At 52.9% G+C, this 27,644-nt stretch overlaps 8 protein-coding genes across 8 annotated transcripts; 6 read left to right on the top strand and 2 right to left on the bottom strand.

Moving 5' to 3' along the window:
* Window positions 1-50: 50 nt before the first annotated feature.
* M421DRAFT_424993 (STAG-domain-containing protein) lies at window positions 51-4,140 on the bottom strand. The gene is made up of 2 exons (XM_033593938.1): window positions 3,626-4,140; window positions 51-3,576 (listed from the first exon to the last, which is right to left on the bottom strand). The coding sequence occupies exons 1-2, from the start codon at window positions 4,047-4,049 to the stop codon at window positions 473-475; spliced, it is 3,528 nt and encodes a 1,175-aa protein (XP_033444410.1). The 5' UTR covers window positions 4,050-4,140; the 3' UTR covers window positions 51-472.
* Window positions 4,141-4,875: 735 nt separating this feature from the next.
* M421DRAFT_103942 (uncharacterized protein) lies at window positions 4,876-5,973 on the bottom strand (the record flags this gene model as incomplete). Its single annotated transcript, XM_033586960.1, has 4 exons — window positions 4,876-5,488; window positions 5,539-5,646; window positions 5,710-5,836; window positions 5,874-5,973. The coding sequence occupies 4 exons, from the start codon at window positions 5,971-5,973 to the stop codon at window positions 4,876-4,878; spliced, it is 948 nt and encodes a 315-aa protein (XP_033444409.1).
* A 2,050-nt stretch (window positions 5,974-8,023) lies between these two features.
* M421DRAFT_424990 (pH-response regulator protein palH/rim-21) lies at window positions 8,024-11,238 on the top strand. Its single transcript, XM_033593937.1, has 2 exons — window positions 8,024-8,516; window positions 8,574-11,238. The coding sequence occupies exons 1-2, from the start codon at window positions 8,442-8,444 to the stop codon at window positions 10,845-10,847; spliced, it is 2,349 nt and encodes a 782-aa protein (XP_033444408.1). The 5' UTR covers window positions 8,024-8,441; the 3' UTR covers window positions 10,848-11,238.
* Window positions 11,239-11,484: 246 nt separating this feature from the next.
* On the top strand, window positions 11,485-13,789 carry M421DRAFT_73260 (sorting nexin mvp1; the record flags this gene model as incomplete). Its single annotated transcript, XM_033596950.1, has 4 exons — window positions 11,485-12,694; window positions 12,743-12,882; window positions 12,933-13,526; window positions 13,580-13,789. The coding sequence occupies 4 exons, from the start codon at window positions 11,485-11,487 to the stop codon at window positions 13,787-13,789; spliced, it is 2,154 nt and encodes a 717-aa protein (XP_033444407.1).
* A 791-nt stretch (window positions 13,790-14,580) lies between these two features.
* Window positions 14,581-17,502, top strand: M421DRAFT_424987 (DUF298-domain-containing protein). Its single transcript, XM_033593936.1, has 3 exons — window positions 14,581-14,921; window positions 16,481-16,738; window positions 16,791-17,502. Exons 1-3 carry the CDS (start codon window positions 14,791-14,793, stop codon window positions 17,233-17,235), a joined length of 834 nt encoding a protein of 277 aa, XP_033444406.1. The 5' UTR covers window positions 14,581-14,790; the 3' UTR covers window positions 17,236-17,502.
* Window positions 17,503-17,832: 330 nt separating this feature from the next.
* Window positions 17,833-18,805, top strand: M421DRAFT_424986 (60S ribosomal protein L32-A). Its single transcript, XM_033593935.1, has 6 exons — window positions 17,833-17,885; window positions 17,935-17,974; window positions 18,031-18,072; window positions 18,125-18,207; window positions 18,315-18,387; window positions 18,440-18,805. The coding sequence occupies exons 2-6, from the start codon at window positions 17,935-17,937 to the stop codon at window positions 18,595-18,597; spliced, it is 396 nt and encodes a 131-aa protein (XP_033444405.1). The 5' UTR covers window positions 17,833-17,885; the 3' UTR covers window positions 18,598-18,805.
* A 2,164-nt stretch (window positions 18,806-20,969) lies between these two features.
* M421DRAFT_95570 (uncharacterized protein) lies at window positions 20,970-21,890 on the top strand (the record flags this gene model as incomplete). Its single annotated transcript, XM_033598318.1, has 1 exon — window positions 20,970-21,890. The coding sequence occupies one exon, from the start codon at window positions 20,970-20,972 to the stop codon at window positions 21,888-21,890; it is 921 nt and encodes a 306-aa protein (XP_033444404.1).
* A 670-nt stretch (window positions 21,891-22,560) lies between these two features.
* On the top strand, window positions 22,561-23,077 carry M421DRAFT_424983 (uncharacterized protein). The gene has a single exon (XM_033593934.1). It carries the CDS (start codon window positions 22,734-22,736, stop codon window positions 22,896-22,898), a length of 165 nt encoding a protein of 54 aa, XP_033444403.1. The 5' UTR covers window positions 22,561-22,733; the 3' UTR covers window positions 22,899-23,077.
* Window positions 23,078-27,644: the final 4,567 nt, after the last annotated feature.

Here is a 27,644-nt window from a genome sequence, read left to right as displayed (position 1 = left end):
TTGTCGAGCTTAACGGCCTCGAGGTTTAAAAAACCAAATGTAGCGAATATGCTGAGTGCAAAATTTCGAAAAGTGATGCTTTAATATACATTCGTACCAGAAGAATGGGATCGGCGCCTGTTTCAGCCTCGCTGCGATACGAGGTGATGAGAGAAGGCCGGCCTGATACTTCCGTTGAGAACGGGCTTAAAGCAAGCGCCGTTCCCGGTCACATGAGCAGTCCCCGTTCCTTTGATTGACAACAAGTACGTAATGTATCCACACTGACCAGAAGTGGGCGCAGGAATGAAGCGAAGCATCTGGATTGTGATCATACATGAAACAAACGCCTACAGCGCTCGCTGGAAACAATGCCGCAGCGCCAGCGTGAACGCTCAGCCCGTCGTGTGCCCCGAGAAGCTACGCGACCATGGAAAAGACGCAAGATAGTACAACGAATCCACCTCGATCGTAGTGGACCGCTCGATGGCGCCTAGTCACCCAGGAGGCTCTCCTCATCAACCTCCCTCTCTGCCGCGGGTTCGTCAGCATCACCATTGACTTGCTCGACATCCGCATCAGCCATCTCCTCATCCTCAATCTCGTCCCCTGGAACCTCATTCTCCTCTTCCTCGTCGCTTTCGACGACAATTTCCTTGCTCTTCCCCGCCTTCGAAGGAGGTTTAGCGGGAGCCTTTTTCGGCTTCTTGATGAACTTCTGTGCATCAAGATGGCCGACGACTTCTTTCCATGTCGTTGTTAGCTTCGCTTTATTGCGCTCTAAACGACTCTTCACGGCCTCGCTACCGTCGGTGCCTAGACTACCAACCAGGTATGCTTGGACAATGCGACCACCGTATTGGCAGAGGCGCTCTTCGGCGATGAGAAGGCGGACTTGTTTGTCTTCTTGTGTGCGCGTGTTTTCGGAGTCTTCGTCAGACTCAGGCTCGTCGTCTGGGTCGATGGGGTCGTCGTCGACATCTGGCTCTTCGAGGCGCTTGTTCGCGAGTTTAGCGAGGTTGTTTTCTTGGGCTGTCAGGATTTGCATGAGCAGCTTGATGGTGGATGTGTCGATCTCTTGGACCAAAGCTTCCCAGTCATCGCTGGCGTCGTCGCCACCACCTCTTGAAGCGCGGCTCTGCGGCTTCTTGGGCGTGCGCTGCTTGAGTTGCGCCTTCTTGACCTTCAGCGAACGAAACATGTTGTAGATGTCGAGGATGAGGTTTGCAGCTTCAAGACGGACCTCATCAGCGCCCTTGCGGTTCTCGATAATAGCCATGAGCGATGTCACACATGCATCTCGTCGCTCGACAAGAGCTGTGAGGTCGTCATCCGGCATTGTGGTGGCTGCTTCGATATGGTCCATGCATTCTTTGCACTTCCACACGAAGTAAGTGAGCAGTACCGAGATAGCGTGGCGGACGAGTAAGTCTTCTGCTTCGTTCGCCTCTGCGTCGAGATCGTCTGATGTGATGCCACGATCCAAGATCTGTAGTATAGATGTGATGGGTGGTGAGTCTAACGCAGCCTTCTTTGACTTGCCTCTCGAGTTTGCAGGCGCAACAATATGCTCGAGAACGGCTGCGTTTGATACCTTGCTGAGTTGACTGATCTTTAGGACGATGTTCGAGACACCGACAAGGATATTTTGCTCGAGATTGCCACGTGTCGCAAAGTCTTTGCCACGCCGTAATGCGTCAAATGTATTGATGAGATCGTCCCAGAGCGCTTGGATCTTGTGGTGAATGATCTCCTTGAGTTCTTCGTTCTCCTGAGCATGCAACATTGATCCCACGGCTTCGATCAAGACAAGCTCATTATGATGTGTCAAGAACTGTTTGTTGATGTCGTCGAGCAACGCGGTCAATGCTGTGTTCTGTCGCAGCTCTTCGAAGACATCTAAGCTCAGCTCACGCTCGAGACGAAGGCACAGTGCCGCAGCCTCTGGCAGCGCACCGAACTTCTTCAGCAGGTCAGGAATAAGCAATGTGAGCTTTCTTGCCATCTCTGCCTGTTCTTCCTGGTCACTTTCGCGTTGAGCTTTTGTCCTCCTCCTGTCTGTCTGAGCTTCAGCGAGGCGCTGCAGCCGGAGACGAACGACTGCGTTAAGGATGTCGAGTAGGGCAGTCTCGTGCTTCTCCTCAAGCTGGCAATTTTGTCGAAGCATAGCCTCAGCATCATCACCACCATTCTGTGCCGTCTGAGTGTGGTCGTAGAGCAGGTAGCCTGCCAGCACTTCCCAGGATCTTATCTCAGGGATGGCCTCGTACAACGCCTGAGCAGCTAATGAGAAACGCGACTCAACGCCAGCTGTAGCTAGCCCTAGCTCAGCGCTTGTGTGTGAGATGCGCTCGATCTGTGTTGGTAACTCGTTCTCGTCCTCGTCGTATGCCAGAAGTTGATCGACAAGACACTTTAGCTTTAGCCATTCCAGTCGTGGATTCTGATATTCTTCCTCGTCGTCTGGCGACCCTAACGCTTCGTCTAGTGCTTCTTGTCCGCCCATGTCGTCGACGACGCCTTCGTAGGCCGCATTGACATTCTCGGCAAAGAAGCCAACAACCGCCTTGCGGACCTTCGCGTCTGCATCGAAGATAAGCTTGCCAATTGAGTCGATATCATCAGGCTCGAGGAAGCCGGCTTCGCGAAGGATGTCTAGCAGATCGACTGCTGATGCGCGCACGTGGTTTTCCGCATCTTGTGTCGCAATCTCGACGACTCGAGGTCGGAAGCGTTCTGTGAACGTCTTCAGCCCAGCAAGCTTGTCCTTGTCCTTGAATAGCCGTGCAAGCTGGTGCAGCACTTCAACTCGCGCGGGAGCGTTGGGATCCGAGAGCACCCAGCCGAGGTAGCGCAGATGACTACCGTCGAAGAACTTGTCTGGATGAGCGATGATCCAGTCCGTCAACGCGCCGACGCAATCCAATCGAATGTGATGGTCCACGTCACGATATCGGTGGACGTAGACCAGGCTGAACCAGTCGTTGAGCGCGCCGTCTACCAACTCCAGCTTTGCGTTGTAGTCCTCGACTTCCTGATTCGCTGCAGAGACTCGAGCCTTGTTGACTCGAGACTTCTTTGCTTCAGACTCGCTCTGTCGCATCTTCTTCGCTGTGTTCTCGACGATCTCTGAAGCCACCGTGGCGAGCGCCGTTGTGATTGCTAACGCTGCGACTGTGGCTGTGTGACGGAATGGTCGATTCGCGCTGGAGGACATTGCGCCGATCCAGACAGCGATGTTCTCGAGCAAGTCCTGGTTCTCATACATGAGCCCGGACCGCGCGACGCTCTGTACGAGTGTGAGGAAGAAGCGGTGCAGCGCTTGCCTGAAAGCCTGACCGCCACCGTCCTTTGCCTTCGCGATGAGCGGGTACTCAGTCACGTCTTGTGCTTGGTATTCGTCCTGGAGCTCTGCTACGCGACTCGACGCGTTATCCGGGTCGGCGATGTCGTCCTCATCAATGCGGAGGCCGCAGCCGGCGGCGCGCAGTACGAAGTTGACGATCTCGGCGACTGCTTTCGCCTCATGCTCGTTGAATCGCGCCACCCAACGCGCCGCAACATCCTCGAGACGGTCGCCGCTGGCGAACACGTCCGCTGTAGCGCGTCAGCTTGGTCTACCTGTACCTGCACATTGTCTGCATACCATAGAGCCCTTCCGTCTCGTCCCCAGCCAGGATGCTCTTGCGAATGGGCGCTTTGCGCAGCCTGCTTGACTTCTTTGGCGCGCTCGTGGCGGGGCGCATAGCCAATGACACGCTCTTCCCGTTCGTCTTGGCCTTCTTCGGCGCATGTCGTTTCGCTGAGCCCTTGCCCTTGGACTTGCGCCGCAGCTCCCTCAATTCCTCTTCGTCTGGTTCGCCTTCGGTGCTCTCATCCTCCTCTTCTGATGTGGCGTCATCTGCGTCTACGCCGCTGTCTTTATCCTCGTCGCGCTTTCTCTTCGAGGTCCCTGTTGGGCTTGTGCCGGGTGTGAACTTTTCGGGCTTCTTCGTTACGCGTCCGGATTTCCGTCGCGAGCTCGATGAGGTGGCATCGCCGGCCTCAGACGCCGCAACTGCCGCGCTCATGATGATTGCGCGCTGTGTATGAGTAGATTTGGCAGGAAACCGGTGCGGTAGAGGGATTGGACGCGTCGAGCTCAATGGCAGCTTGATATGCGGTGGGGTGTGTGAGCGACACGCGCCTGCCCGTGAACCATTAAGGTTTGGAGCTAGTTCCCTTAGCTCCAGGCATCGATCAACAACCGCGTCATTGCGTCGCTCGTGCAATGAACACCACCTACTCGAGTGCAGATCAGGTGATTGCATGGCTCGGGTAAGATGGACACCACAGTACTTTCTTCATGCACTTTTACAATTCATTCAGCAGAACAAACAATACTCAACCGACCACACTTATTTCCACGACGCAATGTGTTCGGCTCGTGGCAGCGAGGATGTTTTGAAAAAATCACGCAGGTGAACTCGGGAGGACTTCAATTCAAGCAGCTGTCAACGACGACTACCTCGACGAGGCTCTGGTGTCAATCCTCGGCCGGGTAAGAAAGCCTCTCGTCTCGATGCGATTAAACGGCTTGGTCGCGAGAAAGATACGTAGAGAAGCTGCGAACTGTTTCACCAAGGTCGTTGCTAGTCCCTGGTTCCAACTGATCTTCGTCTGTCAAGAGTTATTATTCGTCCCTCAAGGTCCAGATTTGTGGACAGTACACAATACCCTAGAAGGTGTTTGACCTTCCTCAAGACAAAAAGGATCATGACGCCTCGTCCTTTAGGAATTCCTTATATAATATGTGTTCAAGCCCCAGATGCACGCTAAGATATGTAGAGAGTGCCTGCGTCTTCGTTGCACAGGCAACAGGAGAAATGACATTCACCTTCCAACATTGACATTCTCTCATACTTTAGCAGTATTACCCGTCCTGTGCGGAGTATTAACTTTCGTCAGTGTTCTCTCTCTATGCTTTTGGCCCCATGATAATTGCCAAACGAACCCACACATTGGTGAACCAAACAGTAACATCCACATCGAGGTAGAGAACACCAGCACAATGACTGAAAACAACCAAAATATCGCCTTCGTTGCTTTCAGCCCATCAACAATCCCCAGCTCATCACCCGAAATGGCCAGTATAACCTGCATAGAAGATAACACCAAAGACAAACTGGCAAAGCTAAAGATCAAAGGCGTAAGCGCCCGCGCCAGATACAAAAGAACCGACCAGTGCGGCACTATATAGAACCACTTTGTCTTGAACGCAGATGCTGGACGGAATATCCGGACGGCCCAGTTCAAGCGAGAGAGGCGGGGCTGGCCATAGCGATAACGTTCGGCGACCTCGTCGTCTTGGACGTGGTGAAAGTGAGCAATGAGCTTGGACCGCTGGGTCCAATCCAAGTCTTCTGGGAACAGGTGCGCTTCACGCGCCAAAAAGAAGTCTAGACGATGGCGTACAAGCAAGGCGTAGGTGAGCATGAAGCCCAACGCAATACTCCGATCAAAGACGGGTCTGGCGGATGGAGCGGAGGAAGATGGTGTTGGCTTGGATGTTGGAGGTACTTTGCCCAGAAGTCGTAGTTGAGCAAGAAGAGCGGCATGGGCTTGATGTTGATCCTGCTGCGGTGCCATACTAAATGTAACGAGATGTCTTCTATCGCAAGGATCTCCCTTTGCTTCAATATCTGTCGATTTGCGGGGTCGATGTTGTCGCTGGACCGTCATGCGACACACCGCAGATGCGGATGGAGCTCATCAAGGACGGGCGTGTGGAATTCGGAGCTCAGGAAACCGTAGACGCTGGGTTGGCTAAGATCGACATTCGGCTCCCCTGGAACATGGTCGATGATGCTTTCCGCGTCTGGCTGTGGTGCAGGCAATGGTGACTGGGGGCAGACCTGGCTGAGATTGTGTTTTGAGAGAGCGGCGGACCGCAGGAAAGTCGGCGACATCGAGTTGACGTGGGTCGTGGAAAGAGCTGTATGAATGCTTGCGCATCGTTCAAAAAGTGTAACAACGAGAGGAGATCTTGAAAGCCCCTATTTGAGCCTTGGAGATATTTTGGAGGTCAGCTCCGCTGTGACCTCAGCCTCCGCCACAAAGATAACTACTAATAGGCAGACTCGTGCCGCATTATGCCTGATGTACTGTGACACTTTTGCCGCGTCTTTTGCTGGTCTTCATTCGCACCACCGCGTAGACGCCACAGACAGTCCATCCGCGTGTTTAGGCGTGGTCAAGGCCGGCGATAGTCAGCAAGGGTAAATTTCGAATTGATCAGCCTGGAATCTACAGGCTTCGCCGCGCACCGTCAACTCGACAACTAAGCTGACACACGAAGAAAGTTTGAGCAGTACTGCAGTCGCTTGTCCGGGTAGCATGCTGTGAAGCCATTCTACACAACGTAACAACCGCATCACATCCCAACGCCAGCACTGACATCACCACCCACTCAAGTCGCACGTTGATGATAGTCGCCGCCCATCGCCATGAGGGCCTAGATCTGGACACGATCCGGGTCCTCAGCCCCTCGGAGATTTCCGCCTGCTTGGCCTTCACAAGCGTCTTGGGCATGAGTTCTGAGAGAGCTGGATACCTAGCTTGAGGCGAGCTCGAGGACTGGATACGGATGCTTGCGTGGACTCGATGCTTTTGTCACTGTGCTTGAACGTATGAGTGGATCGAGTGTCGTCGAGGCTACTGGACTAAACGTGGCAGATCTGCCCGTGCTTTCAGTGGGAAGTGGTGGGTTGAGGCTGGATGGCGTTCATTTGCTCGTGACCAGTTCAGTCTTCTGGTGCTCGCAAGTACTCCCTTGCTAGTTAGTGTCAAGCGTTATTTGAGTGTCATACCCAGTGACATAGGCACTGGGTTATGGTTGGACCATCGAAGCACTCCAGAGTAGAGTTCAGCGCGGTAATCGCGTGTGTCTGTCGCAGGCGGAAGAGACTCCGAGGTCAAAGCGTCAGCATTTCAGTGTCGTTGTGTGCAGCACGGATCCCCAATGCCAAGCGCAGTCGGTCGCTGTACTGAGCTGGCGATCGAGCTTGTTCTTCGTTACCGGTACCAATGGTGGTGCGGGTTCGCTCCGGCAAGAACGGCCTTTAGTCTCACATCATCTGCGGTCAAGAGCTACTCAATCCGGTTTTCGCATCATGGGGTGGGGATATACACGTCAGGATCAAATGCTCGAAGACTGAGTTTGGACTGCAATTCGACAGCATCCGGAGCGAGATTGGACGGATGTGATTCGAGGCTGTCGTTTCGTGCTGCTTCAGGAGTTTACTGTCACCATAGTGCACGTGGCTGTTTAGGACACAGTAAAGGGCAAGCTTCGGTCGGAGGCCTGTCCGGCTGACATAGAAGGGCTGCTGTGTTGCAGACAAGGTTGGCTGCAGGCAACGTGACTGGACAGAAAGGAGGTAGGCAAAAGCCATCTACGGGCATTTGACGCACAGTGTATTCTGGCCATTGCGCACTTTTTGGGCGACATGTATCGACATGCATTTATTTGTGGACATTGTATTTGAGGCTGGCTGGGACAAGCTCATTGTGTTGGGCTGGATGAGCTTCATTCGGCCATGCAGTCTAGGCGCGGTCAGTGTGCAGCAGCGCAGGCCTTACTCCAGACTGCCATGGAGCCGCGAATGTGGGCAAGCCCGGCAAGGGTCCAGCAGCGCAACCAGTGCAGCCAAGGCGCTGACCAGACACGCGAATGTCATGCTGCCATCCATGTGCGTGCGACACTTGACGTGGAGGCTGTTTGAGTGCTTGGAGAGGCGCTGCGTGCACGAATTATCTGTTCCAGCAATGGTAGCGCTGGCTGCAGGGCCAGTCGTATCAGCCCACCGGCATCTCGTTCCAAATCCGAGGTGTGGGTAGCTCATTAATGATTGGGCGATGCGAGTTCGTCCGAAGTTTATCCAGTGAGGTGACGGCCCACCCCACGCCTGCTGGCCAGCGTCTCTTCCAAGTTCCAGCAGTGGTCGAGTCTGTCGACGCTGTCCGCTGTCGACGCTGTCGTCGGTGCTTGTGCTGCAAGAAAGCACGCACGGCCAAGGCTGCGACAGCGCGTGCAAAGTGCGGAACTGTTTGAGACGGCGCCGCGCTGCAGGCTGCCAAATCTTGTTGCGCTGCAGCAGCAGTGCCTGAAGTTTGTTCCAGATGTGGGCGGGTCCGGCTCCGTCGTGGTCTCTTGAGACGAGTAGGGCCGGGGGTGGCACCGGCCCCCCGTCCAGTGCCGTTCCAGCGCTGCAGCGAAGCAATTGCCCAGCATCGTCCTCGCCTTGGTCCCCTCGCCATCCTCGACGCCCGCTTACACTCCCATCGAACGTTCCCGCTCCAACGACGCCCTCGACGCTGCGACCCGCACCGCCCTCGCACACGCGCATCCGCATCGTCTGAACACCCATGGGAGCACCCAAGCAGGCACCCGCTGCTGCTGGACCAGTATAACACACGCCGCCATGCGCGAGGCCACGGGCGTGCCGTGGACAGGGGCGACGCCAGTGCTGGAGGTGCGCGACTCCAGCCGGCCCTACGTGAGTAACCCCCACCCAGCGACTGTGCGCGACCAATCTGCTGACGCCCGCCCGCAGCACTGTCCGTCCTACAAACTGCCCGAGTACGGGGTAATTGAAATTTCCCCGGGCTACACCATCAACCTGACCACGAATGCCATCTTCCGCCCACAGTGCACCTCCGCCTCGCAGGGCGCCGACGGCGACGGCACCGGCCAGGTCCTCAGCGTCGCCGACATCCGCGACCCCTTCCATGCCTCCATCACCCCGCAGGCCTACGCAACCGGCGCCGCCACCGTCATCGCCTGGATGCTCGTCATCATGCTGATCATCACGCCGCGCACCTTCTTTGTCGGCAACGCTTCTGGACGCTCAGGCCTCATGGGCCGCCGCGGCATGATCAGCGGCGCGTCGGGCGGCGGGAGCATCATCGGCGTCGGCAGTCGCCCGTGGCTGCAGAAGGTGGCTGCGCTGACCGTTGCCATCTCGCTGACGCTGGCCACCGCCGACACGTTCAAGATTGCCGGACGCCAGTACGGCGAGGGCTTCATCGATGCCATGGAGCTGCGTGACCAGGTCGTCTCAGGCATGGAGATCAAGGTGTCGCGCATCATCTCCGACATCTTCTTGTGGCTTGCACAGGTGCAGACCCTGATCCGCCTCTTTCCCCGCCACAAGGAAAAGGTCATCATCAAGTGGGTGGGCTTCGCCCTCATACTGCTCGACATCATCTTCAGCGCCCTCAACAGCTTCGGTCCGTACGACGACAATCCCCGCCCCGCCCACTTTGATACCGCCATCCCCGCACTAAGCTACCTCTTCCAGCTGTCTCTCAGCATGTTGTACGCCGCCTGGGTCCTCTACTACGCCACCACCAAGCGACGATACGCCTTCTACCACTCCATGATGTGGAACATGAGCGTCGTCGCCCTACTGTCAATCATCGCCATACTCACGCCTGTCGTATTCTTCATCACCGATATCGCCAACTACACCATTGCCGGCTGGGGAGACTATTTCCGTTGGGTGGGAGCAGCGGCAGCCAGTGTCATTGTCTGGGAATGGGTAGAGCGCATTGAGGCGCTAGAAAGAGAAGAGAGGAAGGATGGAATCCTGGGGAGGGAGATCTACGATGGAGACGACATGCTCGACAACACCCCATCATCATCTTCAACAACATCGAAATGGCCATACTCGAAACGGACTTCTTCTTCGGAGAAAAAGGGAGGAGGCGACGGTGGTCTTGGCGGTTTCAATCTGAGTGCCTTCGCCGCGGGACAGACGAGCCGTGTTGGTGAACTCGCTCAGAAGTGGGGACGAAAGATGACAGAGTCACCGCGAGCAGAAGCGCGCAAGAAGCGCACCATCCACGTCCCTGCACCAGCACCAGTGCACCAGCGATCAGAGTCCGCTCGTGGTGGTGACCGCAGCTCAAGTGCGTACGTACGCGTTCAGAGCCCAGTGCCTCCACCGGCCGTCCCTGTGGTAGCTTCGCCAGTCAGCAGGACAGACACCACAAGTGCAGACTCCACCGTCTATACAGTACTGTACCACCCCATCAACGAAACACCGCCAATCCGTCAATCTGGATCAATCGAAGATCGATTGACGCCAGAAGCAGCAAAATCACAGCAAACTTCTGCGCCTCAGAAAGGTGTTGCACAGCCTGCAAACGCTAATGATCCTGAGAAGGGTGCCACGGATCCAGAGTCCTTTGCCAGCAACAGCAGATGGAACTGGCAGGCCATAGCCAATCCCTTCACAAGGAAGGGACGGGCGCCACCACAGGAGCTGCAAAGAGGGCAGGTCATCGAGCCGCTCGCTGTCGATGAGGTCCATGCCAACATTCCACCGCGCAACTACAACGGTCTGGCAATATCGGATCGATTGGGCACATTCGCCGCGCAACAAGGCGAAAGGTTCAGGTCGAAGAAGAAGATCCAAGTGTCTGAGATGAACCTGCCCGTGACCATCATCCCAGCTCAGCCACGTGGCCAGACGTGGTCGCCAGATTCCCTTCAGCGTCAGCAGCAGCAACGAGAAGACATCGGTACCCCACAAAGCGAGGTGTCAGCCACCGCTGGCATTCAGATTGCAAGGATACCAACCACGATCGAGGAGCAATCAGATGTGCCATCACCAACAGACTCCGAGCAGACTGTCAACTCGAGTGAGGTTGTCGAGCCTCCTACCTCTGCCAACGACAATCGCAATGCGCGCAGACGGTACACGCCTCGGGCTGGGGGGCTGACGGCACATCCTACCATGTCGCCTGCCAGTCTGGTAGAAGAGATCCAAAGTCCTACTCCGCTGCTGGACCACGCCTCGCAAGCAGGATCGTCATCTCAGTAGCACACCAGCTACGACAGATAGCGTGGCCTGGGCGATGATTTCTGCACTTCTTTGTTTATATTCTCGCCGCGCTTTAGCGTCGATACTTGTATACCCCATGTTTTTTCAACGGCGCACTGGTGGCACGGTGAGACGGCTGCATCCGCATAGTTCTTGGCGCATTACATTGTCTGGACTCAAAAAGTTGAGAGCGACTGGGAGCCCTTAGGGAGGGCTAGATGTTCTTTGGATACCCGCCGATGTCACTGGACTCGGCTTCACACTTACGTCTGAGGGATATGATGGATTGCTGTGCTGTGTATATGTAGCAGACGAAAGATCCGACCTGAGACGAGATGATATGTTACTAGCAATGAATAGAAGATCTCAAATCAAATGGTTTAGTGTGCCACAAGCGCAATCGCCCGATGTTGATAAAGCACGAGTTACCAGCCACTCCATGTGGGCCGGTGGTCCATGCTCGCTACCGCGGGTCACTTCCTTGGAGCTGCCAGTATCGACGTAGCTCGAGTGCTCATGCAATCCTCACCTCGAGCGCCTTTCGACTGGTCTGCTGCGTTGTAGACGGCTGCTCTGTTACTCTTTGCAGCTTCTTCTATTTTGCAAAGAAGCATTGCGCGTGCACACATAGACGATAATGTCTTTGTTCGGCGATGACGACGTGCCGTCGCGCTCCCAGTCAACCGGCCTCTTCGACGACGATCAGAAGCCCGCGGGCAAGTCGGGCAGCGGTTTGTTCGACGACGGCTTCGATAGCAACGATTCGCCCTGGGCGTTCCCTACACCCAAGAAAGGCGGTCGCGGGTCGTTGGTCAAGTTGCTGCTGCCTGCCTCGGACGTGCCCGACTCGTACATCGACGCCTTCGACGCCCTGCTAGATGCTGGGGACTGCACTGGCAAGGGTATCAGTGTTGACGGCGCAAAGAAGCTACTCGCCGGTAGTGGGATACCGGGCGACGCGCAATCGAAGATCCTCGAGATAGTGGCTCAACCCGATCAGGATGTCGCAGGCCTCGGCAGGAACGAGTTCAATGTGCTCTTTGCGCTCATCGGCCTGGCGCAAGAGGGCGACGACGTCACACTCGATAGTGTGGATGAGCGCAAGAGGAACCTGCCCAAGCCGACCGTGACGCTGCCCAAGTCCTCGAAACCAGAGCCGCCCGCGCCTGCGCCTGCACCGCAAGAGCAGGTCTCAGAAACACCCTCGGTGTCGCAGCAACCCCTCAGCCAGCAGACCCCGAGCCCAGGCAGGGCGCGTGCATCGTTCCGCAAGCAGTCGTTCGGCGATCCAGAGGCAGATCCTTGGGGCAGTCCAGACCTGCACAAAGGCCACAACCACAACAGCTACACCTCTGTACTCGTGCAGACGAACGGAACAACCCCCCGTCCTACTGCGCGAACAACGAGCCAGTTCACGACACAGTCTTCGACCGACCAAACGACCCCGCAGGCCGCTGCTCCGCCTCCAAGCTCACTACCGAGTGACGGCGGCTGGGGCGGCTACAATGGAGCATCTAGCCAGCCGTATAATGCACCAGACCTCGACGCTGGGGGCTTCCAGGATGCGCCAGCAGGCGGCAACAACGGACCCAGCCACTCTTCTGGGCTGAGCGGCTCCCTTGGACGCCTTCCAGGTGGATCTGGCCACGAAGAGATCGTCACAATCTCTGCTATCGCCGAGAAGGAGGGCCTGTTCATGTTCCAGCACCGCAACTATGAAGTTGGGAGCAATCGTCGCGCGAACAAGGTTGTTCGCAGATACAGCGACTTTGTATGGCTACTGGACTGCCTGCACAAACGCTTTCCGTTCAGGCAACTGCCTCTACTACCCCCCAAGAGAGTCGGCAGTGAGTATTTGCCCTGAGATAATCATGATAATTGTTGAGAATTCTTAGTCAACGGTAATCCTATAGCTGCCGATGCGAGCTTCCTTGAGAAACGACGAAAGGGCCTGGTACGGTTCACGAATGCGCTTGTGCGACATCCCGTCCTCTCACAAGAGCAACTTGTCGTCATGTTCCTCACAGTACCTACAGTAAGTTTTTGCAGCAAGCGCAGCTATGTACAAGACTGACAATGATATAGGAGCTGTCCGTTTGGCGTAAACAGGCCAACTTGTCTGTGCAAGAAGAGTTCACTGGCAAGCCTCTTCCTCCTGACCTAGAAGACTCCCTCCCCAAGACCCTCGGCGAACTCAGCGAGACTGTTCGTTCTGGCGTGCGCCGAAGCGCAGAGACATACATTAATCTGTGCAGTATGATGGAGCGTCTTACTCGCCGCAACGAAGGCATGGCAGCTGAATTCTTCCGCTTCTCGCAAGCACTTCAGTCTCTCACCGAGATCTCCCAGGACACGTACGCCGTTGACACCAACGATGTCCCTCTGCTCAACGAAGGCTTGACCTCAACGGCAAGACATCTTGACCAGTCGAAACAGCTGCTCGAAGATGAAGCGAGAGGGTGGGAGGAAGGCGTGCTCGAGGATCTTAAGAGGCAGCGAGACACCCTAGTCAGCGTACGCGACATGTTCGACCGCAGAGATAAGTACGCAAAGGATAATATCCCTGCGCTTGAGAGGCGGATAGCGAGCAACGAAACAAAGCTCCTGAACATCAGAAACAAACCGGCAGACTTGGTCAAGCCCGGTGAGGCGCAGAAGGTGGAAGATGCGATCTCCAAGGTACCTTTTGAGATATCGAACAACTCCAGGTTCATGTACTAACATATCCTCAGGACAAGGAATCCATCGTCCAGCAACACGCCCGCGGCGTCTTTATCAAGGAGTGCATACGCGACGAGCTTCTCTACTTCCAGAAGAGCCAGTACCATGTATCCCGCCTACACCAGGAATGGAGCCAGGAGCGCGTCAAGTACGCTGAATTGCAAGCAGACAATTGGCGAGCATTGAGCGAACAGGTGGAGAGCATGCCGACTACGGACTAGGAGCCTGAAACGTCGTGCTGCTGTCGAACGAGCGTCCGGGCTTAGTTTGGCTCACTACGACAGCAGAGGTTCGAAGGAGGCGTTTCTGGTGTACTTTCTACATTCTTGTTGGGACGTGGGTGTATATATCCTCATTGTTAGGTGAACTGGAGAAATGAAGGGGTTTGGCGCATCTGATCGACACCATATTTCCAATATTCAAACCCCTTCAATGGTTGTCGTCAACTCGTCGTGCACGTTATTTGGACTCCTGGAGGGTGGTGGTTCACTGCTCCTTCCTGACTTCAGATGTCCTTCCAGCCTCCACTCGGCATGAAGCTCTCAATGTCACTCCCCGTTTGCACTTGCAGTCAACACGATCAGGCACTCATTCACTGCTTCTCGACAGCGCATAGGTCAAGCATCACACACGCCCGTTCACAGCCGGCGCACTGACGTACGGGTACCTGCACTGCCTCGTAAGATCAGCAAAACATCTCTCGACCCGCTCTCTGCTGGCATTTGCTACAACCACCGCGACAACTTCAACTAACACCAATCATCGTGCCTCTAGCAAGATGCCGCCAAAGCGCAGGGCCCCCGACACAACAACGGCGACGACGCCGGTCAAGAAGAAAGCCAGAGCTACGAAAGAGGGTAAGTCGACTGTTGATGCCGGGACCTGTGCATTCGCTGTTAAAGAGCGTGGTGAGGTAAACACGGATTGAGGTTGGCGCCAAATGTCAGCCTTGCTTCTGGGGCGCGGAGAGAGGGGCACCATTGGCGGGGGCTTCTGCCTCGCCATGCCGTCACTTTGCCCACGACCCTGTTGACTTCTCCAAAGCTTAGCATAGCTTCTGGTTCACTTTGCCCTATTTTCCCTACCACAGCCTGCTCGCTCTAATTCCCTCACTAAAATTCTCAAACTGCGCGCACACCCTGCCATCCGGCGCATCCTGGTCTAAGATTACTACCGCGCAGCAACACCTCAAGGGGCGGATACACAAAATCGCTAACACAAGATGCCTCCAGCATACACAATGCAGCAGAAGGCTGCGATCAGCCAGTTCATGAGCTTCACGAACATGGACCGCACTGCCGCTGTGCGAGTGCTCAAGAGTCGTGGCTGGGACGCCCAGAATGCTGTCAACGCGTAAGTATCTACGTGCTCTCTTTCTTTCCCAAACGTTTGCGCCTCTTACATAGCGCACTGGATGTGCGATATCCTGAACGGACCGCGAATATTCTGGATCTATCGACTACGAGGTGCGCGCGCATCCTCGACGATGAAGAGTTGGGAAGGCAGGAACGGTACACAAACGTGGCAAACGCACATGGCATCGGGCCGCGCATGCAAGCAGTGCTCGCAGCGCGCATTCCTGGTGCACCTCTCGGGAGTCGCAATACACATGCGCGGGTGTCATCGACCGAAAGCAGTGGGCACGCCTTCTCTAGGCTCCGCAAACAACATCATGCTACCTTCCACAGCGGCCAACATGTCGTCTCGCTCGATAAACACGGCCAGCGCTGCTTCTCTCTCGAGCATCACCTTTCGCCAGCATCGCTGTTCAGCCACGTTTTACAACCACCATAACGCATCATGTTTGGTGCCTCCGAGGACCGTGCCAGACAGCTTGCTGGCCGCCAACGCTGGAAGCGTATCAGTTCCAGCGATTCGAGCTCCAGCTACAGGTCTGCCAGCTCCTCGAGCCAACTCAGTCAGCTATTTCACCGCGAGATATCTTCTATCTTCGAGCAGAACCCCCCAAGGCCTACGCCGATCCCTGAGCATCCCGCACCCGCAGACTTTGGCCCCCTCGACAGTTTGCACGACTTCAGAGAACTGCAGCATCTCGTACAGCCCATCGCAGTATCTGACGTCGAGGAGGCATTATCACGTATGATGGCTAAGGACCTCCATCCGCGTATGCAGCAGCAGCGGAGTCAGTCCGAGTACTTGAGTCAGGTGCTGTATGACGATACCACGACCGACGATACGCCGCCACCCCCAAATCATTTCGCAGCTCCGAGTCAGACGAAGCAATACGGCATGCTCGGGTGGGGAGCCAAGATCCTACAACACGTTCGCCATGTTACTGAACCGGCTTCGCATGCACACACGGAAGACCATCTGTCGATCCCAGTGGCAGCGCATGATCTTACCAGTCGGTCATTCTCTGTCAACTTTCTTGACACGCAACAGGCTGTATCGATACGAGGCGGGGCGGATCCTGGGCCGCGCATTCCTTGGATGGTAGTTCAGAAACATCACATGTGGGATCGCTTGTACAACACTGGTCGAGCTTACAGACACTTCATGGACCTGTTGCATCGTGCATCTCCGGCGAGGTGCCAATCGTTCAATGCCCTCTTCGATGACAGCCAAGGTCCTGAGGCTAATCCGGCTCGACGACAATACATTTTAAGCTTTAAGCCCTCCGTCCGGGCATGGATCCGGCTCATACTCGAAGAGCGAGCGAAGATGATCCTGGGATCAGCCTTGTACGGAGGCACTCAGTCTCCTGACGAGATTCAACGAATCCTTGCTACAACGCTCCTAGACGACGGATTTCCAGCCATTAATCCACGGCATCTGTTTCTCACTCTTGTGTACACTGCCGGGTAGATCGCCCTACCTGTCGAATACTAGCGCATAACACTGCCCATCACACCGTGACCAAATTGCAACATATGCTAACAGTATACCGCTAGATACTATAGTGGCACTGATGGCGGCTCGAACGCAAACTCTGCAAATAAAGCGACCCTGAACAAGCTGTTCGACAACTACCGCGAGAACGCCACCACGGAGCCCGATCTCATTGGAGTGGATGGCACCATGAAGTACCTGCAAGACCTGAAAATCAACCTCGAGGGCATCGACAGTCTCGCTGCGCTCGAGATCGTTCAAGCTCCCACCATGGGCGAGATTACCCGAGAGGGGTTTGTCAACGGTTGGTTGGAGCGAGAGTAAGTCGTGTATTGATGCTATGCTACCACGCAGCAAACTAACTCAAGTAAGCTGCGACAACATCGAGAAGCAGAAAACCTTTATCAACAATCTCAAGACTCAGCTGCCGGGCGACAAGACCGTCTTCACGCGCATCTACAAGTACACATTCTTCCTTGCCAAGCCTGAGCAACAAAAGGCGGTCCCACTCGATACTGCCGTGGACTACTGGGATCTTCTCCTTGCCTCGCCGCTTTCCGCGGTCAAATGGACGGCTCCCAACAGTCCCTGGCTGGACTGGTGGAAGGAGTTTCTCGCTGTTTCCTGGAAGAAGAGCGTCAACAAGGACATGTGGAACGAGACTCTGAAGTTCGCACAGCTCACTCTCCAGGACGAGGCCATTAGCTTCTGGAACGAGGAGTCTTCATGGCCGTCTGTCATCGACGACTTTGTCGAGTGGGTCAAGACCGAGAAGCGCGGCGGCGCTGAGAAAAAGACAGAGGAGATGGAGTACTGAGTCATGCCATCTTCTCGAGTCGACACTTAACTTCACCAACGCTACAAGCATACTCGCTGGCGGGATAAAGAGTATGATTATACGTACCTGGACCGGCACGGTTTGGCTAGGGGTCACAGCGATGGTTGCAGCGCGACATGATATCAAGAGTGAACGCATAACCACGCTTGCCATAATGGCATTTCATGTCTTGATCGAAGCATCTTAACAGATAGAATAGCCAAGCATGGTATCCTGAGAGCGGAATACAAGAACATGTACTTGATGAATGTGCGTGCAATATGTATACGGGACGATGGGTAGACATGTGTGCAATATCTTCAGTCGATAATATTGAAGTGGAATATGGATCTGACAGACCCTTGACAGCTGCGCACGTGCTCTAGAGAGTTTGAAAAGCATGTAGCCGTTCAACAGCTATTCGGCAACCTTCAGGTTATCGCCATTAGATGTGCTGAGCAACTTCGCATGTTGATGTTCGATTAATAGTCTCGTCTCGATGTTCCCGACCCGGGGTATGGTGTGGTGTCGGTCGCGCCTTCTAAATTCTCGCTTATGACACTAGCGCGGCCAAGGCCCGCCCACCACGCAGGCTTGCACAATTTCATCTCTTGACCTCATCGTCGCAACTAACCCACACAGCAGACAAAGTACGTCGCCATTCACGTCGAAACAGCGCCCGCATACTGACTGGACCAGATGGCCGCCGCTAAGAAGCATGTTGCGATCGTCAAGAAGCGTACGCTCAATGCCCGAACCCGAACCGAAAATTTCGCAGACTGACGCGACTGATAGACACCAAGCGCTTCAACCGCCACCAGTCGGACCGCTTTATGCGTATGCCACCCCAGGAATCGAGGAAATAAGGACGGATGTTGACTGGAAATAGGTGTTGACCCCTCATGGCGCAAGCCTAAGGGTATCGACAACCGCGTCCGCAGGCGGTTCAAGGGCCAGGCTGCTATGCCCAAGGTACAGACCACCTCTCCCGCACGACACGCGACTGGACTACCGCGCCGGAGCAAACGATGTTGTGGTGGAGCGATGGGATCTAGGGCTTGGGCTGACAATTGCGACAGATCGGTTACGGATCCAACAAGAAGACCCGCCACCTGATGCCCTCTGGCCACAAGGCCTTCGTCGTCAGCAACGGTACGCTTACGCAGTGTTCCCGCTACCAGGACTGCCACTAATGATGCAACAGTCAACGACGTCGACCTCCTCCTCATGCACAACACCACTTTCGCCGCCGAGATCGCCCACGCCGTTTCCGCCCGCAAGCGTATCGACATCATCGCCCGCGCGAAGCAGATCGGTGTCAAGGTCACCAACGACAAGGCCCGCGTCAAGACCGAGTCGTAGAGCAGCGTGGATTTTCACTTGGGCGGGGCATACAAGGCGTCTCTCTGCTTAGTTACGATCTCAATGGGAAGGCTTTTCTTCTGTGGCTCGCTGAACAAAATTTGACGGGTGACATGCATGTCATGCACACGCAGCATCATTGCGGCTTATTGTCAAGGGATGGCCGAGAGTATGAAGGAGTAAGGAAAAATGCAATGAAATGAGCCACCTCTTGGAATTTGCAGACTGTGATGCTGATCGTTCCCGGACTCGATCAGCAAGCACTCTCAATTAGAGAACGAGCTGGCTGATAGGACTTCGACTAGGCTGCATCCACCGTTGCGAGGCCCAGCCACAACACACCTTCAACAATCGCCTTCACCACATGAGCTTGGCTGTCCCAATGGGTCCAACCAAACCAGCGCCTTCGGAGTTAATGTACAGCAACCGCTAGGCTCAGACATAATGAGGAGTGCATAACATCGAAAGCCGTTCAAGCTAGCAGCATTACGTGCAGCCTGAGGTATTCATGCAACAGCACAAGGGCCGGAGGAAGTCAGTGTCCTCAAAGCCAGCAATCATTGCCCTTCTTCTCTCGCTCGTTATGCGCTCTCTTGCGGGTTCATTGGTCGTTGCACTTCGGCGCGCCCTCTTGCTCACATGACTTCCTTCTCATACACATCCTCTCCATGTCCTCCATACTCTTATATTGTATCCGACACCTTAAGTCCTTCCCAATTCGGTTCCAGCTCCACCATCGCCAACTCATGATTACCTTGGTCCTGACTCTAGCCGCAATGCACAATGATCACTTGATTGCGCCATCGACGCTGCACGATGCCCCTAGATCACCCTGCGCCAAGCCCCATATCCGTACAAATAGACATGGCCATCTGAAGTGCCACCGACGCTGGAGTTTTGTCATCCTATCAAATCATCACATGTCCGCAAGACGCTCGTATGACTGGATGTGTCTACATACATCACTCAAAGCTCAACACCATCATCAGCAACGCAATAAAGAAGAGTTGCTGATACGAAAGGCTGGAGCTTAGCTGACACGGACTGCTCTGACCACCACCAACCCAGCGCTGTCCTAATTCTGACACTCGCTTGGCCTGCGCGATCTGTCCGCCCGCCTTTGCCCAGGCCCGACCAGCTCACCGCACATCGCTGAGAGTAATACGCGAGTAAAGCCGTCGCGGCTCCGGAACCGACTGTGATGCGCATCCGTGAAACATGTGCATTGACGCCGAGGGCATGGCTGAGCAGCGCGACGAGACCGACGATGACAGGGCATCCATCGTCGGATTCCGCGGATGGAGTGCTGGGCGAGCGTGCGAGCACTGAGCCCCGATCATTGTGTCGTAACTCTCAAGGTCGTTAGGCGACTGTGGAGTGTTTTGTCGCTTACGGATGCGCTTGCAGGCCTTCCGCAGCTAGTCAGGCACCACACCATGCCTGCGACTCCACTCTCCCTTCAACACGGATTACAGCTGCCACACCGCCACGCTTGTCGCAAGCTGTCACTGCGCTGCTGCAGTTTCACTCACATGCACCGACCTCATCACTGTACTACGTCGAGGCGCCTTATCTTGCAATGCACTCCCACGGGGTGAAACAGGCGTCCTGATTGGCCCTAAAGATCTGAGCGCGGCTTGTTGTGAGGCAGGCACGCGTTTGCACCGATAGCGAGAATAACAGCGTTCGCGGGTTGTCCGGGAGCAAAAGCAGGAAAAAACTGGGTCAAATGTGAGCTGATCGGGCAGTGCGCGATGACGGATGATGAGCTGCGACTTTTGCAGCTGATCCATGATGCGAGGCTCACAGTAAGCTCATATAAACACGAACCTGGATTCGACATCGAACACGGGTTTCAACAGGTTCCAACACAACGACGACCCACAGTCTGCACTACTTCATTCCTTGGTACGGTCGAGGCGCCCTGATAATTTCCGTTCTTCGCTGGGAAAATCTTGCACAAGCCCAACACTATTTTAGCTCCCGTCTCTTACATAGCTTGACACCTGCAGCGCCTTTTGTCCTCGAAATTCCTCTTCGACATATATCGGTGAGCAGTCCTGCAAAGGCTCGCTCAGCCTTCCACGGGGACAGCTCTCGTGCTCTGCACACAGCGGATCGGCGACCCTCGGCCACTCAGAACACGAATTCGCCATCCGTGTGATCAAATATTCCACCACGACATTGCGCCTCCCTTGTCAGATTACGGAGGTCTTGAGAAATTAGGCTTTCACACGTGCTTGCTTCGCCGTAGTGAAAGTTCAAATCTGCCATACAGTGTCACCCCACTCGAACTGCACATTCGACTCCACTGAGCTGACAAGCTTCTCGAAAGTCCCTCGAAGTCCGAGACAGCGACTTCAAACTTCACAATGTCGCCAAACTTATTCCTGGCTACTCAGAAGCTCTTCTCTCCCCACAAATGGTTCCGACAGAGCAGCTCCCAGGAGCGTTCTAAGAGGAGAACAGAGCATTGGGCTGAGCCTACACCAGGACTGTACGAATATATTCCTGGTCGAGGCTGGTACTTGATCGCACGAACAAGAAAGGCCCCTAATGACCTCCCTGAGATGACCGCAGAGGGAGGACCAGTCCGGGCCCCTCAGGATCCGCCTAAGGAGTACGAGACGCTGTCCCGGCCGATGTCCGTCCACTGGTCACGTGTTCTCAAGCGATACATGCTAGAAGACGATTACAAAGCGCGGAAGAAGTATGGCTTCACTCCCAACGAAAGAGGCAAGAACGTCGAAGTCGGCTTCTTCCGCCTTGACGACGGCGTCGCCTGGGTACAGTGCTGGGACCAGGAAGGCACGTTCGTCCCCGGTCCCTACAAGATGTGGTGCATCAGTGTGCGCACAGGCCTGTTCCGGCCGATGCTCAAGCGCGACGATCCGAAATTCGTGGGCTCAAGACACTCCTCCCGCAGCAATAGCCGCAATCCAAGCTTCGAGCGCGATGCCGATAGCACGAGTCAGGACTCCCGCTCCACGGAGTTTTATGTCCCATCTCTGGCGGGCAGTAATCGCGATGGACCTAGTGTGCCCAGCACCCGCCCAAATAGTGTCCGCATGGGCTCGACTTCTGCGACGCACAGTCAGCAGGCAAGCAGGCGGAGCAGTCCGAAGCGCAACGGCAGTATCGAGTATGAGAAGGACAAGGCGGCTATGAGGCAGATGGCCAGAGATCATCGAGAGGCGCTGCTCGCTGCTGCGAAGAAGGAGCGGGTCGACTCGAAAACGGTCGTTGAGCAGGTTGAGCGCGGACGCTCGGAGAAGCAGATTGCTTCCAACTAAAAGTGTATATTTATGGCGTTATAGATTGAGTGGCGTGGCGGTTGTCAAGATTCTCATTTGCTACGGCCGACATGTTGTTATAAGCACGGCACGGCACGGCTGGGGGTGTTCTTACGGCTTGCTTCTTCTTTTCCTTTGCTCACTCTCATCGATGAGGCGTTGCATTGCTTCAGAGTATACGGTATACCCAGGCATCTCTCTTAGACTGGACTGGTCATTCATGCATTACGATACGATAGATAAACGATACATAGCACAATACCGGCATCAGATCGGGTTCCTTGGTCAACGTCGCTCTTCTTCCAGACCCTGCTGCTCGGCCGCTCGATTACACATCACACATGATCCATGCACATTACATCTGCTAAATGGTATAGGGGCGATGTGGATGAATTCTCGATCAACACTGCGCCTCTATCGAACGGAGATCAAAGGCTGGATGTGCACGTTGTCTCATCAGTATAGTATATTAACGTATTACCTCAATGAATCTTTCACATACGACCATAGGACGTTGAAAACAAGTTCTCCTGTCCAATCTGCTGTCTGCCGTGGTACTGTTTTGAGAAAGCTGGTGTGCGCTTTCCTGTTTTTGGCATCAACACCACCTAACGAGCTAGCCTCGAACTAGATCAATTTGCTCTCTCCCACAACACCACACTGAAGACAAGAGTCTGGTCTATGAACTTGGCAACATGCCAACCTCCGACGCGCTGTCGATGACTATGTCCTGCTGGCGCCCACCCTCTTGCTTACTTTTCACACCTTGTCGAACGCCGCCCCGCATCAACAACAGCCAACGCGCAGTAACAACAGATCCACAGCGACTGCTCCTTCACAGAGATGGCCAAAAGGAAAGCAACTAGGGCGACTGATCTCAATGAACTCAAGAAGCGCGCTCGGCAAGAGATAGCACCACAGCCTCTCAGCTCTGAGGATATCAAGAGAGCCCTAATCAAATCCAGCCATGATTCTTACATGTTTATAATGGAGCAGTGGTCGAGGTAAGCCGCATACTACATGTTGGCAAATCAGAATAATACAGCTAAGTGGCTGCTAAGATTTTCAAAGGATGTCCTGGAGAAGCCGATGCCTGAGCTCCGTTTCACAGAGGCACCTACAACTTTCCAGAATAAACTCTTCCTTAAATGGTTCGCTCAATCCTGTACTAGTCTACTAGAGGAATGTATTACTGATACAACCCTACTTAACTGCTTGAACAGTTTGAAGCGTGCTATTAAGATCCACACGTGTTACCAATACACTACAGTACAGAACTAGGAAATCATCAACTTTGTTATGAAGGATCTCATTCCACAAGGCCTTCTATCAACAAACGCTTGCCCAAAGCCACTTGCGCCTATTGCAGTTGCTAAAGATCTCATCAAGTTCCTCTTTGCTAGCAATGAATACATGTAGTAGTCTGGCCAAAGGCCAATAAAGGATATCTACTTCCTAACAACTTTTGCTAAAAAGCATGCACAAGTTAACTAGACGTCTAGTTAGCTGCGTAGATAATATATATCTAGCTTAAGCCAAGCCGGCTAAGCTAATGTAACCGGCTAGCTCTAGCTCTCAGACTAGGCTGGCGGAATGGGTATACTCCAACGTCCTTCGTGGGTACCCCCCAAAACTTTGTCAATAATACATGGATTCTAGCAAAATAGGGCTTAAAAGAAAGAGAAAAACTACCTCTACATTTCTATAGTAGAGGGTTTTGTTATAACTATTAAACTGCATAAGCTAGAGGCTAGAAAAGGTTAAAAAAGGGGGGGTACCTAGCGAGCATACCTATTAATAGGTATACTTTGCTAGGTAGTGTTAATAACTTAGCTAATACTAGGCAGAATAAGCTAATTCTTTTTTTATTAGAAGGCGCAATACTAGGCGCTTCTATTAAATAATAGATTATGTAAGCGTATCTCTGCTAGTTAAGAAGCTATAAGCCAAAACGTAAAAAAGCATACCCTACCCATCCGCCAGCCTATCTCAGACCGTTACAATACAAGCATCTACACCCTCGCATATGGAACTAGATGGCTTTTGCTATTCAACTTCCGCTTCTGATTGGTGTCTGACCTGGAGAAGTTGTTGAGTTAGATGCGTGGTATTAAACTAATGAAGGACTTCTTTATAAGGACATTGAACTTGTCCACTTATCAAACACAACCTATCCTGGGTGGCGCCTTCACGTTAAACTAAGAAACCGAAAGGGGCATTGAGAGTATAGGAAGCCTGCTTAAGTCTTTTCTCCCTTGCCACCTGATAGTCTTGCTAATGGTTATTCTGAACAGTCCTGTTATGACTCTGTACAAAGGGCCGCGGATGAGGTACATGTGCCCTGTAACATGGTTCCTGTTACTCGCGTTTGCAGATTGGGTTTTCCAGGATCTTGAATCTTTGAGTGACCTGGAGACTATGCAACCTATTCTAGGTAATCTATTCTACAGGGCTAAGTATAGGCCTGACGTCCTGGAACGCCATGTTATGAGGGGTATGCAAGCTGATAAGTCCATGTCCAAGACCCGCATATGGACGTACAATTGTTTCAACTTGGCTTTGAAAGGCACTGGTCAGAGAGCTGGCTACTAGGAAAACCTTACCGCGTACTATTTTAGGCGTGCTTTTGCGCATGCTGTTGAAGGTGAGTTTAGTATCTAGATTGGCGGAATCAAGCTAATATTTGCCTAGGCGAAGCCTCAGCTACACAGCGAAGGACCTTGATGGGACATAAGTATGAGGAAACAGCACAGTATTATGTTTCAGGTTTTATTGGAATTGATAGTTAGTCTATCATCCACGAACGTGAGCAATGCCTTGAGCTGTACAAGGAGTCTAGCTCTATAATGGCAAATTGAAACTTGCTTGCGCTAAGGCCACCAGGATTGATGCTCACAGAATCACTATGTGAAAGAGTACCACAGGTCTTACAAGAGAAAGGAGAAGGGGCTACTCAGGTTGTATCAACCGCATTACTCTCTGCATCCCAGGATTACGAGCTCTAGCGACAAATACGCGAAAAGGCGTATTAGAAAGACCGCTGAAAATATCTTGAAGGGAAAAGCAGCGGTGTTAGGGCCACAGCTCTGGTGGTGTCCACAGCTCCTTCTCGCGAACTGTCCTGTTACCTCCTAGCTTTACTCAAGTTTGAGCCTGAGCGTTAGGATGTGCTGGACCTCATGTTCCGCAATTACGACAGTAATGAAGAGATTAGAGCTGAGCTCTCGCTTACACGAGTTCTTGAGCCTCTGATCAGAATGGCAAGGTCCTAAAGAAAACGCTACACATATAAGACTGCAGAGCCAACGAAGCAGAACCGCTGTAGTGACTGCAATAAAGATATAGTGAAGTACGCAAGTTTCTGCTTTATACGGGGCCCTGCTTATGTTTCTTAGGCTTTGTCTAGAGCGTGTTCACAGTTATTTGCTTCAGTGTGCACGCCAAAGGCAGGTTAATTAAGCACGGGAGCACATGACCGCGCAATTTTCAAAGATTCACATGTGTCTCTGGAACAATTGCTACTACCGCTTTAGCAGGAAGACAAGTGGGTCATATTCTCTGCATGTGACACAACATCTTCAACAATCAAGGTTACATTAGTGCCTGTGGGCTGGCTGTTACAGGGTCTTGGAAAGCCACAAGGACCTTGCATATCACGTTTCTGAGGAGCATCGTGTCCCTAACAAATAGACAACACTTACAAAGATGCACTATTGCTACAAACATGACGTATGGTGCTGTTCTAATTAGATTTAGAATGCGCACCTATAGAAGAAACATCTAGAAACGTTGAACAACTACTGTGGATTGATCAAGGAGTGCGGAGTTGTCATAACTTAGTGGCTGCGCATTGCATGTTCTGCCTCAAGGCTGACGCACCATTAGCAGCACGCTTTGTGCAATCCAGTGACGTGTTTCAATTGCATAAACACATGAAGGAGCATCTGACCAAAGAGCATGTCACTACAGTATGCCTACACCCGCTCTGCGCAGATGAACTGTTATCAGAATCCGAATTTTGGAGTCATGCAACTACGATTCACGGCATTACTCCGTTCGGTCTGCGTAGGTTCACAGGAGAGCGCAATGCGCGCAAAGATAGCAACAACAATGACGTAGTCTGCTCAGCAGAGAGCGAACTCAGGGCAACGCATGGGCCACTTGTCAAGACAAATGGTTTGGATCTGAAGTTGCAGAACATAGAAGTAGATTAAGTTACTAGATCTACGCGTTACTAAATTTAATTTCAGAAGCAGAGAGAAGTGATGATAAAGCCTCCCATTGTACTAATATTGAAGTTTTGCAACGTGGATGAAATTGTTGCCTGTAAACAGAATACGCAACTGGTGCACAACAGTCTATATGTTACTATAATAAAAGTATCTATAAGTTACTATTAACCTGCATCCCTTATTGCACCAATACTGCCACCTTGCAATGTCGGCCTTCTGCTCCAACTAAACGCTACACAGTTAATTTATCACGTGTCTCTCTGCTTCGTAGTTCACTCAAAACTCCAACTTCTGTTTTCTTTAGCTATGCCGCTCTCAAGCCTTTTTGTACCATACCCAGTACGGAAACAACTACTTCAACACCTCTCAGCATACGATATAGCTAAACTAGACGTTGCATTATGGGGAATTCTTTACTACTAAGAGCGAAAGCTCTACTTAAACCCCCTTCGCGAAAGCTCTGCAACCTAGTTACGCACTAAAACTAGTAAATGCGCTATTATCTCTACGCCCTTAGTAAGCTAATTAAGAGTTTAACTATTAAAGTTAGAGAGCTATAACTATATTATTAAATTCTCTCTTAAATAAGCTTTAATTATAACCTAAATTCTAGGGTGTTCTATAGGGTTTAAGAGTGCCACATACTCTTATCTATAGTAGGTAGTAGTTGTAACGGGCTAGGCCCGATGGTAGCGCCTCGGCGCTCGCCGGCCTCGGCCAACCTCCGAGAGGAGGTGCCTGCCCAGCTGTACCCCCAGTCAGGAGGTCCCAATCTTGACTAATTGTGTAACCTCCGCACGGAGGACATAAAAGTCTGCAGACCTCCGCCTGCAGCCACTCCTCAACAAATCCATTTGATTCATACTTGCAAATAGCCCGCAGAGGCCAGCTCCTTACAGTAGTAGATTACACAGGCACACTTTAAGCTTTAATATTACAGCCTCTAGATTAAAGGGGACTAAGCTAGCACCTCTAAATCCTCCCTAGATATTGCTCCTAGTAATAGAGGCATTAAAAGCTCCTTTAAAGCATAGTAAAAACTTAAGTTTTATAATATAATGTCACACAATCGAGCACCTCAATTGAGGGTGTGGAGCTTGCCGGCCTGGATAAACCGGGACGAGCACCTCTGGGTCTAAACCAGAAGCTCGTTTCATCTATTCTTTGTTAACGAGCTACTAGATAATTGGCCAACTGCTTGCTTATCTTAGATTATGTGATCCACACATATTTCCTATGTATATAAACCTTACTTTTGTGATAGGATAGATAGCTACTAATTAAATACTTTTAATTACCTAAGTATAGTCCTACAGGCTCTGTAACAGTTATGAGCCTAGCTTCCTAAGAACAGTAGATCTCCCTACGCACTTAGCTAATTAAGCTTGTTAGACAAAGCTTAGCCGCTCTAATCAAACCCAAATTCAGAACACACTATCAACTAGACTGGCGGATGGGTACCATGTACCTAGGGTAGGGTATAGGTAGGGTATAGGTCGCACGGACGTAGGTATAGGTAGGG

Source organism: Didymella exigua (genome assembly GCF_010094145.1).
Source record: "Didymella exigua CBS 183.55 unplaced genomic scaffold M421scaffold_41, whole genome shotgun sequence".
Lineage (NCBI taxonomy): Eukaryota > Fungi > Ascomycota > Dothideomycetes > Pleosporales > Didymellaceae > Didymella > Didymella exigua.
This window is presented reverse-complemented; position numbering and strand designations above follow the sequence as displayed.

What these genes read in the sequence shown, in the direction of transcription:
- M421DRAFT_424986 (XM_033593935.1), top strand. Translation starts at nt 17,935, where the DNA reads ATGGCCGCCGCTAAGAAGCATGTTGCGATCGTCAAGAAGC. An exon ending in CCAGTCGGACCGCTTTATGC is followed by an intron (nt 18,073 to 18,124) that starts GTATGCCACCCC and finishes GACTGGAAATAG; the next exon opens with GTGTTGACCCCTCATGGCGC. An exon ending in GGCCTTCGTCGTCAGCAACG is followed by an intron (nt 18,388 to 18,439) that starts GTACGCTTACGC and finishes ATGATGCAACAG; the next exon opens with TCAACGACGTCGACCTCCTC.
- M421DRAFT_424990 (XM_033593937.1), top strand. Translation starts at nt 8,442, where the DNA reads ATGCGCGAGGCCACGGGCGTGCCGTGGACAGGGGCGACGCCAGTGCTG. An exon ending in GCGACTCCAGCCGGCCCTAC is followed by an intron (nt 8,517 to 8,573) that starts GTGAGTAACCCC and finishes GCCCGCCCGCAG; the next exon opens with CACTGTCCGTCCTACAAACT.
- M421DRAFT_424987 (XM_033593936.1), top strand. Translation starts at nt 14,791, where the DNA reads ATGCCTCCAGCATACACAATGCAGCAGAAGGCTGCGATCAGCCAGTTC. An exon ending in GCCCAGAATGCTGTCAACGC is followed by an intron (nt 14,922 to 16,480) that starts GTAAGTATCTAC and finishes GTATACCGCTAG; the next exon opens with ATACTATAGTGGCACTGATG. An exon ending in AACGGTTGGTTGGAGCGAGA is followed by an intron (nt 16,739 to 16,790) that starts GTAAGTCGTGTA and finishes AACTCAAGTAAG; the next exon opens with CTGCGACAACATCGAGAAGC.
- M421DRAFT_424993 (XM_033593938.1), bottom strand. Translation starts at nt 4,049, where the DNA reads ATGAGCGCGGCAGTTGCGGCGTCTGAGGCCGGCGATGCCACCTCATCG. An exon ending in CGAGACGGAAGGGCTCTATG is followed by an intron (nt 3,577 to 3,625) that starts GTATGCAGACAA and finishes GACGCGCTACAG; the next exon opens with CGGACGTGTTCGCCAGCGGC.
- M421DRAFT_424983 (XM_033593934.1), top strand. Translation starts at nt 22,734, where the DNA reads ATGGCCAAAAGGAAAGCAACTAGGGCGACTGATCTCAATGAACTCAAG.